Here is a 19,279-nt window from a genome sequence, read left to right as displayed (position 1 = left end):
GTATTAAAACATAAACCATGAGTTTATATACTGAGTTGCATCCCAGAGCCCTAATTTACAGAAAATTCTGTAGGATAATCGTGATCGATCTTCTTCGCCTTTATTGATTACATTATTGAATGTGATATATATGTTGATTTTAGTATACCATCCATTCAGTTTTGTATTTTTTTCATTGGTGCTCATCATGTGATTATTTTACTTATTCTCAAACAAGTTTTATCAGACTGCAGATAACATTGGTCTTACTTAAATAGTCAGCAAAATTACTGTATTAGAAACCTACCCAAAAGTACACATAATGTCTAAATAAATGTCCTGTAATACTATGACTTTTCATCACTGTATCTCCCTTTTTCCATTATATTAACCTACACGAACAACATTTTTACATACTAAGGCTGTTCTAAAAGGCCCTAACACAAACTAAAACCAGCTATTTACAGATTAAAATGTAAAAACTAAAAATAATAGCGGTTAAGCATACTTGTGCAAAATAGGAATTGTCATATTTTTATTCATTTAATACAGTAAGCAACTAGGTGGTCTGTTTGATTCTATATTATGTATTGGGTGAAACCTGATGTTATAGTAAACCAGGCTTTTATGGCTGTGGGAAATCTAGTATATAATTGCAATCTCTTTTACTTTCAGTGGTTCATATGCATGCTATGGTTAATGATACTGAAAGCGTTGTACCTGAATGATTCAGCAGAATGAACATATTTTTCTGTGAAGTTCCATCATATATGTAAAGATAATATGCATAAATACGTATAACACATACATATATACACACACTTTTGCAGAAACTTAAGAATCAAAACATGTAAATTCTTTTGAAATTATTAGAGAAAGTATAATAAGAAAGACGTGCCATTGTCAGAGTTCATTATAACATCCTAAGGAACAAGAAAATATAGAAATCAGCTTTTCTGTATTAAATGACTAATCTGTCATTCAGACATGAGATAGTGATAATGAGATTTTTCAGTAACCTAACATCTGCTAGAAAACTGTCAAAAGTCAGAGGTCCAAAAATTCTTGCTCTTTCTTTCTTTTTTTTTGAGACAGATTTTATTAATTTTAAAGACAAACAAAGCATCATTAAACATTGAACACATAAAACCTCTTTCCATTATAAATTTTTACAAGGCAGATAAAACATTTTATACAACATAATTCTAATCTATCCCATTTCCATATGGACACATAAATATCTTTTAGCAAATTTCTCATTATTTCTCTTTACTCTTATTCAATTACCTTTCTTTTCTATATTTATTCATTTTATAGTCATCATATTCATATTTCCCTCTGACTTGTTTACAATTATTCTCATCTGACATTCCTCCAAGGTTTTATTAATTCTCAAACAAACATAAACACACAAAACACAAAAACATAAAACTTCTTTTTAGAAAGTGGCTTGGCCCCGGATTACCTCTCTTTATACGGACTTCAATTAAATTCATGCTCATCTTATATACCATTACCTATCTTATTTACCATTCTATATCTTCTATATAACTTCTCCCCGCTTCTCACTCTTCTTAATTCTATTTTATTTATTTCATCAGTTTAAATCATTATACTTGTATCTTTTGTCCATTCTTTTCCAATTATCCATTTATCTCATTCCCTATAATAAAAAAAAAAGATTTCTCCTGAAATCACTAATCGAACTATGATGCCTTTCTATCGTTCCCCTAAATTGACATTTAAAATAACACCTAGTTCCCAATCTGATTCTGCTTAGTACATTCTACCTACTAAATTTTAAGAAAAAGAGAAAATAGTAAATCTATAAAATAATTAAGTACATAATTAAATATTAAATCTTGTAACATTCCAATTATCTATTTCAAAGACAAATGCTGCAATAATAAATTTATAATAACATCAACACAATAATCAATTAAACTCTATAATTGAACTAAATATTTTAAACATTCCCTTTAATATTTTATTAAATCTTAAAATCTATCATTATTAAACATTTTAATATTTTAATCTTTTTTTAGATCTTATAAAATTCTAATTTTCTATTTCTAATACAAATACTACAATACTATCTTATGTACCTTGCAGAATCTTTTTTTTTTAAAAAAATTATACATTACCCTTTATCCCTAAAAGAAATTTGCTTTTTCCCATCTTGTTTCATACCTTTGTGGCTTTTTCCCCCCTTTTCCCTTCCTTTCTTATCCCACCTGGCCTTTTTACCCCCCCCCCCTAACCTCCGCCTTTTTAGCTTCCCCTCTCTGTTGTATTCCTCTTTTCTTTTGCTTTCTAACATTGTATTGATTTTGCATCTTATTTTTCTCTTTCTTGGGTGTTTCTTTAGGTCTTAAGTCCTTCATTTTCCTTCCTCTCTTTCTCCTTTCTTTCTTAATTAAACTTTTGGATTCATTAAAGATGGCTTCTTCTTCTTCTTCTTCTTCTTCTTCTTCTTCTTCTTCTTCTTCTTCTTCTTCTTCTTCTTCTTCTTCTTCTTCTTCTTCTTCCTCCTCCTCCTCCTCCTCCTCCTCCTCCTCCTCCTCCTCCTCCTCCATCAGTTGTGTTTGCTGATAAATAGCAAGCGCCATTTCTAAAAAGTGAAAAGCTTCTTCCAAAGCGTCCTTGCCTTCTTTCTTTGTTTTTCCATATTCCTTTCTTAGTTCATCAACAGATAAAGCCATTATAAACCTTTTCTTCTTTTTTCTTTTTCCCTCTTCTTCTTCTTAAAACAACCAAGATATTTCAAAGCTTAAAACAGTTCCCCAAAGTCCCAGAGTCATCAAGCAGTCCAAACAGAACACAAAATTCTTCCCTTTACACTTTCTCTTCCTGGGGTAATGTCAATTGGGAAAAAAAACCAGTCTGTATTTTAAAGCCTTATTGCAATTAACTTCTAGTCTCAAAATCTTCCAGGCATCTCCTCCAACAAGATCTTAATATAAATTTTTTTTTGTCCTCTCCCTTCCCACTTGTAACAAAGTGCTTTAAATTTTTACCTTCTATAAAAAAAGCAGGTTTTTCAATGTCCATTTGTTAACTCCGTAGGGAAGGAGAGTAAACTTTCTCTTTCAGCACTTCCATTCGCCGCTTTAAAAATCTCCTCTGGAAACAAAGTATCATTCAAAAAATCAAAGTTTTCAGGATGTTAGATGTATCTTAAAATCCCGGTTCAGCCAAAGAACTTTCACTTCAAAACTTTCTCCTTCTTCCTCCAGCACTCTCTTGTCAGCTGCCGGCTTCTTTGTGGCGGCCATTGCTGACCGCCACTCCACTGCCTTGAGAAAAGGGGGTTTTGCCGGCTGGGGAGGGGGTCTGCGATACCCCCAAACCCCTATCCGAATCCCCCTAACTTCGGCTGCCTCTACGGGGCAGCCTTATCCTCCAGACCCGTCGGGATCGGAGGCACCAAGACGGCTAGCGCAACAGGGATCGCGCAGGATCGTGAATCCCTGCCGCCGCCGAAGCCTGGCAAACCGGAGTCCTAAATTCTTGCTCTTTCTTGTTGACACTTTCATTTGTCAAAAGGTAGAGAAAAGTAGAAGAGGGTCTTGGAACTAATGTTCACAACCAGAGAGGAATTGATTAAAAAGTGAAACTAACTAGTAATAATCTGAATTTTTGTTATCCGGAAAGAATTGGCAAGAATCAGACCTCTATGCTGTATCCTGGACTCAGAAGAGTAGTTTTTGATGAATTCTGAGAGGAAGTACTTCCAGTGGCTTTACACTTGGAAGAAAGGAATTTCAATATCCAGAAATCATAAAAAAATACAACATTATATACTAACAACACAATTACCAGGCAACTCTGCAAGAAAGAAAGATTAGAGAAATATAAAGGTGCCAATAAGTTTTTTTGCAGAGTTCACTAAGTTGATGAAAACAAAAAGTGTAATGTACAGGAAACGGAAGGAGAGGACTCTAACTGAAGAAAAATGCATGGCAATTGCCAGAAACTAACTGTGTCAGAAAGGCTCATATTCAGAATGTATAAACATTCAGCTTATATAGAGATACCAAAAATAGCCCCCCAAAAGGTGACATTTGGATCTGACAGAAATACAGTAAGGATTGTCAAAGAGAGTGTAGGTCTATTACAAAAAGAAATTGTGAATTGGTAATGTTTGATGCTGATCCTGTTTTGCATGTTTTTCTCTTAGGAATATGAAACTCTAGCAGCTGGTTATCAATATATTACTGAGAGAATAAAGGAACTACAATCTATGATAGAAAAGAAAGAGTAAACAAGCTTAGCCAATTTAAATAAATTTCTGGAGCCAGTTGGGCTACATACTTAAGGAACTAGCAGTGATAACAAAACTACCCTTTAGCTAATCTTTAAGAGCTCCAGAAATACTGATATATGTGGACGCAGATTGTTGGAGGCAATATGCTGACATTGTAATCTGCTTCAAAAAAACTACAGATCAGTTTGACGTCTCCACTTGGAAAGGCCTCTGAAAGGATTGTCAAGCGGTATGTTAATGAAGTATGCTACAATTAGCAAAATCCAGGATAGGTTTATCACAGTCAGATTATACTGTACTTCAATGGAGTTTTAGCATAGTAGATAAAAGGATGCCATAGATATAGCATTCCTGGACCACAGCCAAGCCTTAAGACAGAGTGCTTCTTGATATTCTCCCCCATAAATGGGTAAAAAATGGACTAAATTAGGGGTCTCAAATACACAACCCACATTTGGTCTGCTGAGGTTTGGTGTTTGTTTTTTGGATGATCCAAACAGGTCACTGACATTAACAAAAAAATTAACATCATTGAGAAAAAATGATTGCAGACGAAAACCATTGTCAAGATGAGTGGCAACATTATATTTGGGTTATAGAGATGAAAGAAGAAAGTGTGCAGCACAGTATGCAGCAATAACTGGCAAAATGCAAGACAAAACAGTTTAGCAACTCAAAGCAGCTCTTGCAAAACAACAAAACTTTTTCACAAATATCAACAAATCAAGCAAAGATTGTTAAGAGAAAATTTCATCATGAAATGATTACAAAATCATAAGGACCATTAGCTTAAGGTCAGTTTACAAAAGATTACTTTAAATGCAAGTGAAATGATTTGCCCCAATAAGGAATTTTTTTCCCAACAGGATTACTGACTTGACTATGTGCACATTAAATCTCAAAGCATTTTCAATTGTACTTGTCTACTAGGGTAAGATCCCCTGCTTATTGTGTGGTATTTGTATGAGGAATTGCCCAAAACCTAAGTATGACTGAAGAATTATTGGATTTACACATAAAAAGCACAATAACAAATGGTAATATAATCAGGAATTGAAAATATGCAACAACAGCAAAGCCTGCAGATTTGCAGTGGGGTATACTTTATATCAATGGCCATGGATGGTCCATCTGAAATGTGTTTTCAAACACATTATGTTATAAAGAGTACTCAGAGCAAATGTTTATTGGCAAGAACAAACATTCTTCACAGCATGCAAGAGTAAAATAATTAAAAGATGCAGGAAGGAGTCCATCGAGTAAGAAATAACATTAAAGCATGATATGGCTGAAGGATCAGACCTCAGTTATACTATCTGAAGGACTCTAAATAGGCTGAGGGTTGGAGTGCCTGAGTATTAAGACCAATATGCTCAAGTGGAATGGATAACAACACCCTGTATGAATGCAGAGAGACACAGAGCCCAGCCCATCTGGTATGTCACTTGCTACCAGAAACATGTTCTGACAATGACTTATTTTTGATCAGCAGCAAAGCCAAGAAGATGACTTCATTTCTGCAATCTAAAGGTAGATCTGGACACAGAAGAAAAAGAAGGTTCAAAGCAAAATTAAATAAACTTGATATGTCAGGTATCTTCATAGCTGTGAAGGTGAAAGTATACAAATAGATTTTATTAAGATATTAATTTTGGAGTATTCAAGAGGATTTAATCATAGGCAATTTAGTTATTTCCTAACCAACATGGTAGCAATATGGAGAGTTGCTGTATAGTGAAAGTAGATGGCTAATGTGCTTAAGAGATTCTGGGCTCCAAGAGAAGCCAATGAAAAACAAAAATATTCTATACTTTACTGACTACACCTCAGACTATTGTATCAACTTTGGTTTTTTTCTGAAGTGTCATTAAGCACCTGAATACACTAAACTTAAAGCTCACCCAGCTGTTGATCACCCAGATATATAACAGTGTTAACTCAAAGGTAAGCTCTCTTTATGGGCAAAACACCTTGCAGTTGGTAACTTGGCTAATTTTTCAGCCCAGAGTGGTTAGGAATGACAATCATATTGTTTGGAAGAAATATGTAGATGTAATTAATAACCCACATAAACAGTTTGACCAACATTTTAAAGATTTTTAGATGTTTGAAACACAATTTAAACATGTTGTCAGTACATTTGCTGTGGAAGTTGGAGTGTTTTAGAAGAATTCCAGATGGAAATAGTGGAGCTTTTAATGTGAGACTATCCTGAAATAGAAATATGTTAATGTTCTTATTCTGGATTTTTACAAATTTCTTTCAACAGAAAGGTTTCGGAGATTGGTCTCCACATTTTATAAAATCATGGCAATGTTTGGCTCTAATTATGTAGGCAAAGTATTTTGCTTGTCAATGAAGATTAACAAATCAGCTTTATGGTCAGGGCTCACTGATGAACATCTGCAAGCAATTTTGTGATAGGATACTTCACAATACTTCAGGACCAGTGTTGACATTCTGGTCTCTGCAGAGCACTATCAATGAAATAGTCAGAATGAAGAAATTCAGTAATAACCACACATTATTTTCAGTACATTATGTAATATTACCCAATATTTTCCAAATAAGTATTTCAGTTTCAATTCGACTTCAATGTGTGCTGCATTTTTGTAGATGTATGAATGCAACCACAGTTAGTACATATGTCTCCCATTTTCATTTGAGTTTGAAACCTTTGACTAAATTATATATTACTGCTAGATGGATTCATGATTAGCTAAATGATTGTGCCCCCAAAATGCTCATTAATGCCTCCATTTCAACTTGTAAGGAAGTAGGAGGAATGCCACAAGATCCTAGTTTTATTGACACTGGCTATAACAATATTGCTAATCCTATGTGCTATACCAGGGGTCCCCAAATTTGGCAACTTTAAGACTTGTGGACTTCAATTCAACTGAAGTCCACAAGTCTTAAAGTTACATAGCTGGCTGGAGAATTCTGGGAGTTGAAGTCCACAAGTCTTAAAGTTGCCAAGTTTGGAGACCTCTGTACTCTACTATCCCTCCTTGCTTTCTTATGTGAATTAGGGATCTGTGTATCTCAGCCTCTTTTGCATATTTTCTGCTTGCAGTGGATTAAATAGTTGTTTCCCCCACACACACACATAGCTTTGGATAACTGATCTTGCCTATTTTCACCGAGGTTGTCTGCCTTACCCTCTACACAGACATTACCCATCTCCTGTCTAAAGTACCTTTTTCAAATTGCTGAATATCTCTAATAAAAACATGTATCTTTTACCAAATTTTAATGGTTAATTATTTAAATGATGTGTTTTAATTTTGGTTTAATTGCATTAATTTTCATATACATTTTTATTGTTGCAAAACTGCTTTTAATGGTGAAATAAACAGAAGGATAGGGTGTAAATTCTACATTATGCTGCAATGCTTGGCATATGGTACTTACTGTCCATATTCAGTGGACAAAAGCTCCACTGAATTTAACTGAAAACAATTTTAAGTAAAATAGGTTTACGGAGGGTTGTGCTATTTATGCTGTTTGAATTAAAATTAAGCAAAGAAGAAATTGAATTTTTATATATTTATATTTTTAATCTAGGTTATTATTGCAGATATTACTAGAAAGTACTAGGGTACATCTTATGGCCCATTGTAGCCATAATCTCAAAATAGTAATAGCAATAGCACTTTGATTTTAAAAATTCATAAAATTGAATCTGATTCACTTGATGAATTTTTTTTCCAAAGTTTTTATTTTTTACAACAAACATATGAACAAAACATAAAAACATAAAGCACTCTTTCAATTATATACATACAGTGTGTCAGTTGGTTACAATCTTTTGTGCTATACTTTTTTTACCCTTACTCACAAGTTATATAAATTCTCACCTTATCAGTCTAGCTTGTGCTTATATAGTATCAATTATTAAACATTCATTTGACTATTTTTCCATCATTTTATACGAGATACTCTAATTTTCATTATGATTTAATCTTATACATTCATCCAATGATTATATATTTTATATTGTATTCTTTATCAGTCTATTAACTTTTATTGTAAGGCTTACTAATCTATTTCTTTACCATGTCTTTTTATCTAACCATTGATAAAATAAATCCCATATCATATAAAATTGTTTATCCTCTTGTTCTCTAATTTCAAATGTCAATTTACTCATTTCGGCACAGTCTATGATTTTCTTAATAATTTCCTCCTGCATAGGTATCTTTTCATTTTTCCAATTCTTAGCAAATACAATTCTAGCCGCTGTTAAAACATTTACAGTCAAATATTGCAATTCTTTACAATATATTTCTGGTATAATTCCCAATAAAAATATCTCAGGTTTAAAGTCTATGTGTTGTTTTGTCATTTTTTCCAACCATGTGTGGATTATAGTCCAATATCTTTTTGCATCCGAGCATGTCCACCACATGTGGTAATATGAACCAGGTATCTGATAACATTTCCAACATTTATCAGATTTATTCTTGAACATCCTCGCAATTCTCACCGGGGGTAAGTGCCACCTGTAAAACATCTTATACAAATTTTCTTTATATGCAGTTGACATTGTCATTTTATAATTTTGAGACCACAGTTTTTGCCATTTCTCTAGATCAATCCCATATCCAAAATTCTTTCCCCAAGCAATCATAGTTTCTTTTACTTGTTCTTCCTTTAATTTAATCTCTAGCAAATGTCCATAAAGTTTTTTTATTACTTTTTCATCAGTACCTGTCAAAATTTTATCTAAATCAGTCAACTTATCATAGATACCTTCTGTTTTAACATCTTTATCAAATCTAGATTGTATTTGCAAATATGAAAACCAATTCATTTTTACACCTTGTTCATCCAACGCTTGCATAGATTTAAGTTTACCCTTTTCATTCAATATCTCACCATATCTAACTATTTGTTCCTTTTTATATATTATTGGATAGGAAAAAGCTTCAATAGTAGATAACCATAGTGGAATTTTTTAATAATATTGCTTTTTTATCTTCTCCCAATTTAGAAACAATGCTTCTCGAATATAATGTCTTCTAAAATACCCCTGCGTTTTAGTTCCCTTATACCAGAGGAAGGCATGCCACCCTAACAGCAGGTCATGTCCTTCTAAATTCAAAAGTCTAGTATTCCTTAATGTTATCCACTCCTTTACCCACATCAGACTTGTCGCTTGGTAGTATAATTCCCTATTGGGCAAAGCAAATCCTCCTCTTATTCTTGCATCTTGTAACAATTTAAGTTTTATTCTCGCTTTCTTCCCCTGCCAAATGTATTTTAGCACTATTTTGTTTAAATTTTCAAAAAATTCTTTCCCTAATCTGATTGGAATTGTCTGGAATAAGTATAAGATTCTGGGCAATACATTCATCTTCATTGTAGATATTCTCCCAATCAGTGATAATTGTAAATTTTCCCATTTTATCAAATCTGTCGCAATCTGTTGTTTAAGTTTGAGATAATTGTCCTCCTTAAGTGTGCTACATCTTGGTGTTAAATGTATCCCTAAATACTTAACCTTGTTTGTGACCTGGATCCCCAAAATTTCCTCCAATTCTTTCTTTCGTCTTACTAACATGTTCTTTGCTAAAATCTTTGTTTTATCTTTATTTATTTTCAAACCTGCTACTTTCTCATACTCTTCTATCTTTTCTATCAGATTAGGTGCAGACTCCAATGGATCCTCTAATATAAATACCAGATCATCTACAAAAGCTTGTAATTTATACTCTTCTTTTAAAATTTTCATTCTTTTTATTTCTTTTTCTTCTCTGATGTTCCTATTCAGCACTTCCAATGTTAACACAAACAACAGAGGCGACAGTGGACAGCCTTGTCTGGTCCCTTTTCTTATACTATAAAGTCTGTTAACTCTCCATTTATCATAACCTTTGCAGTTTGTTTATGATGTATCATTTCGATGGCTTGAGTAAATTTTTTACCGAAGCCCATTTGGTCCAATTGTAACAGCATAAATGCCAATTCACATTATCAAAGGCTTTTTGTGCATCTATAAACATCAGAGCCATTTGTTTTTCAGGATGTGCCTCATAATATTCCAGTGTATCTAAAATTATTCTCATATTATCTTTAATCTGTCTCTTTGGCAGAAATCCATTTTGATCAGAATGAATAAAATTGTTTAAGTATATTTTCAGTCTTTCTGCCAGAATTGAAGGAAAAATTTTATAATCTGAATTTAATAGTGATATAGGTCTGTAATTTTTAACTTGCTGTGGGTCTGTGTCCTCCTTTGGTACAAGTGTTATATATGCTTCTGACCATGTTTCTGGTATTCTCTTCTTTGTCATATTCACTTGATGAATTTTTTGACTTATGAATCTAATAGGCAGGCTCCATTAGGTTTGTATGTCAAGGACTACCTGTACTGCTCCATAGTGCTTTACAACACTCTGAACGGTTTACAGAGTCAGCATATTGCCCCACAACAATCTGGGTCCTCATTTTACTGACCTCGGAATGATAGAAGGCCTGAGTCAAACTTGAGCCCTGTCAGGATCCAACTTCAGACTGTAGGAAGAGTTATCGTGAAATACAGATAGTCCTTAACTTGCAACCACAATTGAGCTAAGCAAGACATTTTTAAAGTGAGCTTTGCCCCATTTCATGACCTTTCTTGCCACAGTTGTTAAGTGAATTACTGCTGTTGTTAAGTTAGTAACAAAGTTGTTGAGTGAATATGGCTTCCCATTGAGTTTGCTTGTCAGAAGGTTGCAAAAGGTGATCATCTGACCCTAGAACACTGCAATAAATATGAACCAGTTGCCAGTTGTCCAAATTTTTAATCATGTGACCACAGAGATGCTATAATGGTGGTAAGTGTGGAAAATGGTCATAAGGTACTTTTTCAGTGTCATCATAACTTTGAATGATCACTAAACAAATTGTTGTAATCTGTATCTATACTATATTTTGATGACTGCACCACCAGGGCCCCTAGTGTTTTACAGAAGCCTCCTCCAAGCCACAGTCCTGGACTGTAGGAATTATAAAAATTTAAAAGTACCCCTACCTTCTTAAATTGGAACTACAGAAAACAATACTGTGTGAAAAAAATGTGTTTATTTAAAGGTATTTCAAAGTGAATAGAACACAATAGGTATAATATTAATAGAAAGAACTATTTAATTTGTCGCTCTGTTCCCATAGTGATTAAATAAATCATATGCAATATGTGAACTCAGCAATGTCTTTTTAATCAAGTTCCTCATCCTTCATGTTGGGAGACATCATAATTAAATATGTCCAAGGCAAATGATATAAAATTTGCCATAACGAGATGTTTCATACTGTCTCACAGCCTCCTTTTAACATTCTGGAAAAATCGGAAGAAATATCTTGCACAAATGCCTCCTGTAGCTTTTGCAATTTCCAAAGGAAGTGGGGAAAGCTAGCAAAGCGAAGAAAGCCACTTGAAGTGAGAATCTTTGTTTGAATCGATCACTGCAGCTTCTATTCCATAGCTTAACTATGAACTTTGTCAAAAATAATTTATTGCTTTTGACTCTCTTACAAAGTTTTGTTTTACCTTGATTATGGTGATTATTGCCAGATTTTTTGACTACCTTAGAGTAGTGGATTTGGTGTTCACTTTGAGTTTCACACCTCATCCTATGCACATTGATTCATATGTTCCATTTAGTTCATTCAACCTCATTGACAGGTGTATTTAAAGGCTTTATGACTGGTTAAGTGTACTGACTCACATGTCTCCATTCTACCTGACTGACAGGCTTATTCATGCCTATGGCAGGCATTCTTCTTAATCTAACCTAAAGTTGTCATAAACTTCCTGGGACCTTTTGCATACAAAATAGTGCTAGCACTTGAAGTCCTTCCTGAAGAATCTTTGGTTTGTGATTGATTAAATGCCAAGAATAAAGATCAATCAATTCTAGAATATTATTGTCTAATGAGTTGGTTCTAATTCACAAGGGTTCTTTCTTATTTTTTTTCTTAGTTTTCCCAGCCTTCTCAATATAGGATCATCATTATTTTCCATAAGTTCTTGCTGATTTGTAGCACCTCTTGCAACATAAAGGTTTTTTAAAATATGCATATATTTTTTGAAGAGGCCATAAGAATGGGCATCTAGCACTTTAAATGGTGTGCAGAAAAGCAATTTGCATTAAGGCATGTGCTTAATAGACTCTGGCGTGCACACAATTCCTTCTGCAAATGGTAGCTATTACTGGAAGAATCATTAATATGCATGCTTGGCCTGCAATTTTTACCCACACTGTTTATTATCACACTACTTCTTCCAGTTTCTGCAGTTATATTTTGCACTTACATGGTAAATTAGAATTTGGAAAGTATGTATACCTTGGCTGCATCCTGTTGTTTTCTCAGAATAAATGCATGAATATGTTTACTCAGTGTAACTTCTTTTTACTCACTGAAGAAATCCATGCTACAGATAACAGAAAGAACTCTAAGAGATAGACTTGTAACACTTTTGACTTCAGACCTTAGTTGGGTAACATATAAAATCTGTCTTGTTGGAACAGACTAATGTATATAGACATATGTCCTTATACTGATAATTGATAATATATTGGATATTACAATTCTTTATAGCATTATTCCCTATAATTTTCAATACTGTATCTAACATGGTAAAAACTAGCAACCATTAGTAATAATTGCTATGTGCTTATTATTTTGCAAATTGCTTATTAAATCCTTTAGTTTTAGAGTTCTAAAACACTCAGGACACTCAACCCATAATTAGATGTTAAAAGGTGTAAAAACTAAATATATGGCTACAATAATGTGCACGTTTGAGCAAATAATAGCTACATGACAATTAAAAAAACTATAATCCTAGTAATTGATCTAAAGTTTATGGTGTTTGTTGACTGTTAAGAGATGGACATCATTTTGAGTTTTGGAGGTCTCATTTAATGTTTGAGGGAAACCATGTTTAGAGGAGACAATATGAAATAATAAAATTTTGTTGCTTCTCAGTATTAGGGAGAATAGCTTGTAGGGATTATCTTAAACATACATCCTGAGAGTTATACTTTCTACCTCAAAATGACAGGAGACAATGCTTCTGATAAGAACACATTAACTTTGGGGCATTTGACAGTTCATTTTTTTCTAAGAGATTCTTCTGGGCCAGTTAGATAATTCTTCTTGAGGATTAGGCTGAACATCATTATGTTCTATTTTATGAAAGTGATTCAATTTCTTTCAAACTGTCCTCTGCTGCCAATTGTGGTCCCTACTGAGATCCACAAACTCCTTCTATAATTGAAAAACTGCACAGTTGATAGAGGAGGATTAGACTCTGGCTGAGGTTTTGAAAACTAACTCTGATTGATGATTTTTTTAAAACCAACTCTAGATTCATTTCCCTTGACCATTCTCTCTAGAGCCCAGATCTATTGCAGTTCCAATCTTTAAGAAAGGAACTAGAAACACTCACAACTAATTTCGGTCCAATTATCCTTCTAAGTATTGTCAGCTGGACCAACAGGCACCTTTGCTGGAAACTGAGTGACTAGTTGATCCAAGACAGTTTAGCTTCAGAAGCAAAGCAAATAATTTAAAATAGAGATGATCTAGTAGAAAAATATTCTTAACATTGAGGGATATTCAATGAGTTACTTTTATTAAAGATAGATTTTGAGTCAATTCACAAAGATAGGTTCTAGGCCAGTGAGAAAATTTTGGTGGTCTGTAGAGAAATGTCACCTCCAAAGCACCCTCCCGAAGCAATTAATCCAGGCTGCACGGGAACATAAGGCTGCGCTGCCCACATGGCCCATGGGAACACAATGTTTGCGTTGCTTGCATTGCGAACAACATGAGGTAGTGAGGGGAAGGGGGAAAGGGCAGAGGGAGGGAACTTGCCCCACTCGTCCCACGTGCCTGGCCTGGTCACCGGGCTGCTTCTTTCCGCTTCTTTCTTCTTCTGCTTTTGGCTGCAAGCAAGGAAAGCAGCAAAAGTCTTCCTTTCTCTCCCCCAAATTCTGCTCCAAGAAGTTGCGCCGGAGTGACAAGTCTCACAAAAACTCATTTCTGGAGGAGTTTGGGGGAGAGAAAGAAAGACTTCTGCTGCTTCTGCTGCTTTCCTTGCAGGAAGCCAAAAGTCTCTCTCTCTCTCCCCCTGAGAGAGGAACTGGAAACCGTATCCTACGATTCCAAATAAAGAATGATCAATCGGTAGGAAAACAGGGTGGGGAATTTTCCTGCATACTTTTTTGTATACAGAAAGGTAGATAATTAAAGTTCCCACTGATAAGCATTATAGTAAAATGAAATTATATAATTAAAAATATTCTCAAATGAATTAACAAATATTTAAGGTAGTCAGTGCAATGAAATTGGGGGTGCTGTTTTTTTTCTTAATAGAATAGAAGGAATACTCTTCCAGTTTTTTTGTTGTTGTGTTTGAGTAAAATGAATTTCCTTTTGTCTTCAGAATAGCTCTTCAAACATTAAGTGAACATGTGGAAATAGAATCACATCTATTGTCTATTTCCTTAAGCTTTCCATTTTCAATTGAAGATAAAGATAGAGTTGCACATTGATAGGATCTGTTAATATAACGGCAGCCTGCAAAAGCCGGGTTTTTATTCATTTTCAGTGATGTAGTTCCTATATCTTGTACTAAGCAAGTGGGGAAGGGTCTATTTCTGTGCTTTAATTTTTGTCGCTGTGCATTCCACAAAGTATATTTTTTCATTAAGAGAAATATTAATATGTACTAAACACTACCTAAACAGAAATAGTTATGTATTTAAAAATGTTCCTATAATAAATTGAGAGCAGCAGCATAAATGTGAAGAAAAGAGTCTGTTTAGTGAATTGTCTTTAATTTTAACAAGTGACTGATTTTCTAATGATTCATAACTAAACCAAATGAAAATTAATTTGAGGGCAATTGTGGAATATATGCCTCTCTAGGTGTATGCATGTGTGCGCGTGCACACACATACATACACACATACACAAACATTTATACTTGCATTGGAAAAATCTTGCTATAGCCTTACTGAACCAATAGCATCACTTCAGGGGCTTCAGGGGCTTTCCCATTCTGGATAGGGGTCTTAAGTGTCATGAATGAATTCTATTCTTATTTTTTATTATTATTATTATTATTTTTTCCTGCTTTTTTCTGCATCTGTAGTTGATTTTTTAAAATATCAGAAATATTGAGAGTTTATTTAAGTATTTTTAAGCAATGTTACTAATGATTTAGATAAAAAAAAAGTTTTGCAAGCATTAATCTAGTAGGTATATTAGGAGGTGATTTGTTTAATTAGAACTCCAAGTTAATGAAAGAGAGAGATGCTTGGCAAGACATCAGCTGTAAGCATGTAAAATTATAACTGGCTCATTTACTTTTTTTTTTTATCTTGCTGCCACCTAGAGCCTTTAGATTGAGGCAATTTACAAACATTTCAATAAAACAGACCACCATAAGTCTACAATGAAACTATTCTGTGCAAAATGACAATGATTGTGCTGCATCATTTCTGCACATAAAATTATTTCACTATAAATGAAAACAATCTAGAGAGAAATAATAGAGACCAAGAAGAAAAAGGTCCAATTTTCTGCAGGATAAAATAGCTTAGTTCATAACTCCGATCCAGAACTGAATGATATTACATATCGTGTCAAAACATTTGAAATGGCATCTTCAATGGGTTGAAGTTGTCAACCATCTACCATTAAGTTGATGCCATCAGGAGGATTATGGAAACCTGCCTTCTCTCCTCAGGGCAGAGAGGATGATAAAAGTTAATATTGCTTGAGATATGAGTAAGAGCAGTTACAATTAAATATGTGTGTTGTTACAAATTATTTCACTCAAAGGGAAATTTTGAGAATCTTAAGCATATTATTTTCCATTCATGTATAATAATTGAGAAAGGAGTGAGATCACTAAAGTACCAGAAATAAATTCGTTATTACAAAACTTTTTTTGCTTGATCCTCAAGGTACTGACATGAAGGCACTCTGCATTATCAAAGTACCATTTTCTTTCTTCACTGATGAATAGAGAAGTACAACTAACAAGCACACTTGAATGATATGTGTAAATCCATGTTATACTGAAATCCGCTGTACATAGGATGTCAGGTACTGTGTTAGCTGCCTGATTTACTCTAAAAGGCAAACAAACTACCTTAAAAGAAAAAAAAGCACACACATCTTTATTTCAGTATGTGTTTATCCATGTAAGGAAAACCATCAAGAAAACATTCTTACGAACGGCAAAACTGTTCCAGAGATTGAAGATGAGGAAATTTATTAATTGCTATCAATATCAGCAAATAGGCATATTTCCTAGATATATGTATTTTCCATGCAAATTCAAACTCATGGAACTGTGTTTGATTGTTAGATTTGTTTGTTATTTTATTAAGAACCTGGGTGAAAATAGACATATTCCTTGAACAGTGAATCTTCCACTAACACTGTCAAAATGGTACATTTTCAGTATCAACTGTTAGTTTCTCAAATATTTCCTGTGCTCAATTTAGAATTATTTCACTGTGGTGCATCAAATAGTTGGACTAGCTATCAAAATTAAACTTATTCCCTGTGCTGCTATTATAATAATGCCTGAGATTTTTATAAGATCATAATGAACAAAAATTCTAATTGCTGTGCTGTATCTTGATCAGGCTTCATTGTTTTAGTACAGAATTGCAGAGGGGACTATGTAGCAATGTAAAAACCCATAGAAACACCACTTGTTCCACATTATGGGGAATGATAAAGGAACTGTTTGGAAACATGCATAATGTATTTTGGAGGGGAAAGCCTTTTTTTTTTGGGGAGGAACAAACTCATCTGAGAGTTGCTATAATATTGTTGCTCCTGCTGCATCCACACTTCTTGGGTCTTTCACACCAATTATGAAATTGTTTGTTCTTCTGGCTCCATGAACTATAGAGAGGACCTCAACTTTCTTTACATGTTCACCTCTGGTTGTAAAATAGCTGATATCTTCTTCTGGAAACTCACCTAATAAGGAAGGTTTGAAAAAGTTATTTTCATTAGAGCAATAATGCTCCATTTGAGTCAACTTGAAACATTTTGTTTTCTCAGGTACATAACGAAACAGTAACATCTTCCCATTTTGCATCTAGTTTCTAGTGATTTCAGGAAAAAGTCCATCAAATTATATTGGCAAAAAGACAAAAGCAATTTATCTTTTCTTTGGAGATTTTTTTTGTTACTTCCTACTCTAGTCTAAAGTGCTGGCAGTGATCTCTCATCTAAGTACTGGTCAAGTCTATCCCTGCTTAGCTTTTCAACCTCAGTCTTTTATGTAGTCTATTGTAAAAGAATATCCCTTATTTCTATACTTGCATGCTATAAAGTTTAACGGACTATGTCTAGCAGAAAAGGGCTGCAAAGTAGTTTTAGATACTTTAGAAAAAAATATTTATGTCAGCATATTAAAGGAAACCTAGTAGAAGTTCATACTTACTGTCAACTTCTAGAATATTTGATTGTAGCTGAGGGTGAAGCCGTCCAAGTGATAGACTCTCACTTAGATTTTTGTTATATGCCAAAACATTTATTAAAATCTGTCAGAAAGAAATGAAATCAATTATGAATGGATTTGTGCTGTATTAGCATACTCCAAACCCTCGCAAACTGATTGGTCCAGACGGACAGCGACCTGATTGGTCGAAGCCCCGTCCGTGATTGGAGCGCTAAGAATCTACCGCGATTGGCTGTGCCGATCGCGGGAGATTCAAAGCGCTGCCATTGGCCGCCGAGCCGCGAGCCAGCCCTATATGAAGGGCTGCCGCGGCTTGTATTCTTCAGACTGTTCCTATTCTAAATAAAGAGCTGAACTCACTAGAATGGTCTCGCGTCTCCTTCGAACCGATCCACTTCAGATCTAACAGGATTATTCTTTAATTTTACCCTGAGTCTTGTCTACTGTTCAAAGGCTGAGCAAGCAACAAGTTCCCACCAGAAAAACATGCTTTCAGTAGCCTGTGCATGGAAATCCTTGTAGAGGCACAAATCTGTTGTGGAATCTCTACACTTCACGGACCTGCCCTCCAATCGATGGGAATCACTGCCTGAACAAAGCAGTGTTCTCTACTCCCATAATGAAATTATTAATCCTGTGCCCAAAACTTACCTGCATAATGCTGCTTAAAGCCTTATCTCCACCACTGGCTCCCAGGCACAGGTAAGTTCCACACATCCCTTCTGATGGCCGAACAATAGTGGGTAGTAAGAAAGACAAAGGCCGTTTCCCAGGTTGAATAAAATTCCTCTGCAGGAAAAAGATGTTATCCCCTAAAACACTGCTAAATATATCATTAGGAGCTTCCATCGCTCTTCAAGGTTCAGTTTCCTTATGTTTCCTTCAGTTTCCTTTGTACAAATGCCATTTTTAAGGACTAGATTAGAGTTTCTCAGTCTTGACACCTTAAGTGGCTAAACCATATCTAGATAGACTCAGGAATTTTCTGTCCTGCTTTTGTTAAGTAACTTAACAAAAGTTAGCAGTAAAATCTTGATTCTTTTGTTAACTAACTTGTATGGCTGCTGTGAAGTAGATTCAAACTTGTCTAGTGCTCAGCTTCAATAATATAAAGACTCTGAATGAAAATTATCCTGGCTAAAAACTATCTATATTTACATTCCATCAATATTTCTTATTAAATCAAGTTTATTTATTTAGAGGGTTCACTAATATAAATCCAACCCAATGATTCTTTAAAAATATAAGTAATGTAAAATTATAAACATAATAGAACGTTGCTAATGTTCTATTAATTAATTAATTTAATTAATTATCTTGGGTATAAATATTTGAGCATACTAATATATAATTATTCCTGTTTTCATTTTTTGTCCTGGAATAATTTTATAATTTATTACCAAGCTGGAAGAGGAATGGTCCTCTGTTTCATTCGTCCAAGAAAAATCCAACATCTGGCTGTTTAGAAGGATTCCTGAAGAAGTCATTATTCCACTTCCAAATGGCCGATTCAAGGAACTGAAATAAAACAGAAAGATGGTTGG

General features: G+C 34.2%; 1 protein-coding gene across 1 annotated transcript in view; it reads right to left on the bottom strand.

Annotated features, from left to right (window-relative positions):
- Positions 1-16,430: 16,430 nt before the first annotated feature.
- Positions 16,431-19,279, bottom strand: part of GGT7 (gamma-glutamyltransferase 7) — a 34,850-nt gene continuing 32,001 nt past the window's right edge. Inside the window, exons 12-15 of the mRNA XM_026681684.2 lie at positions 19,136-19,253; positions 18,387-18,524; positions 17,718-17,817; positions 16,431-17,248 (exon numbers count right to left, since the gene is read on the bottom strand). Coding sequence (XP_026537469.1) covers positions 17,085-17,248; positions 17,718-17,817; positions 18,387-18,524; positions 19,136-19,253 — 520 coding nt within the window. The 3' untranslated portion in view covers positions 16,431-17,084. The remainder of the gene's footprint in view (positions 17,249-17,717; positions 17,818-18,386; positions 18,525-19,135; positions 19,254-19,279) is intronic.

Source organism: Notechis scutatus, chromosome 3, assembly GCF_049901735.1.
Source record: "Notechis scutatus isolate UNSWTSFEM ecotype Mainland chromosome 3, rNotScu1.2, whole genome shotgun sequence".
Classification (NCBI taxonomy): domain Eukaryota; kingdom Metazoa; phylum Chordata; class Lepidosauria; order Squamata; family Elapidae; genus Notechis; species Notechis scutatus.
The sequence above is the reverse complement of the archived record's forward strand: the minus strand, read 5'-3'. Positions and strand labels throughout refer to the sequence as shown.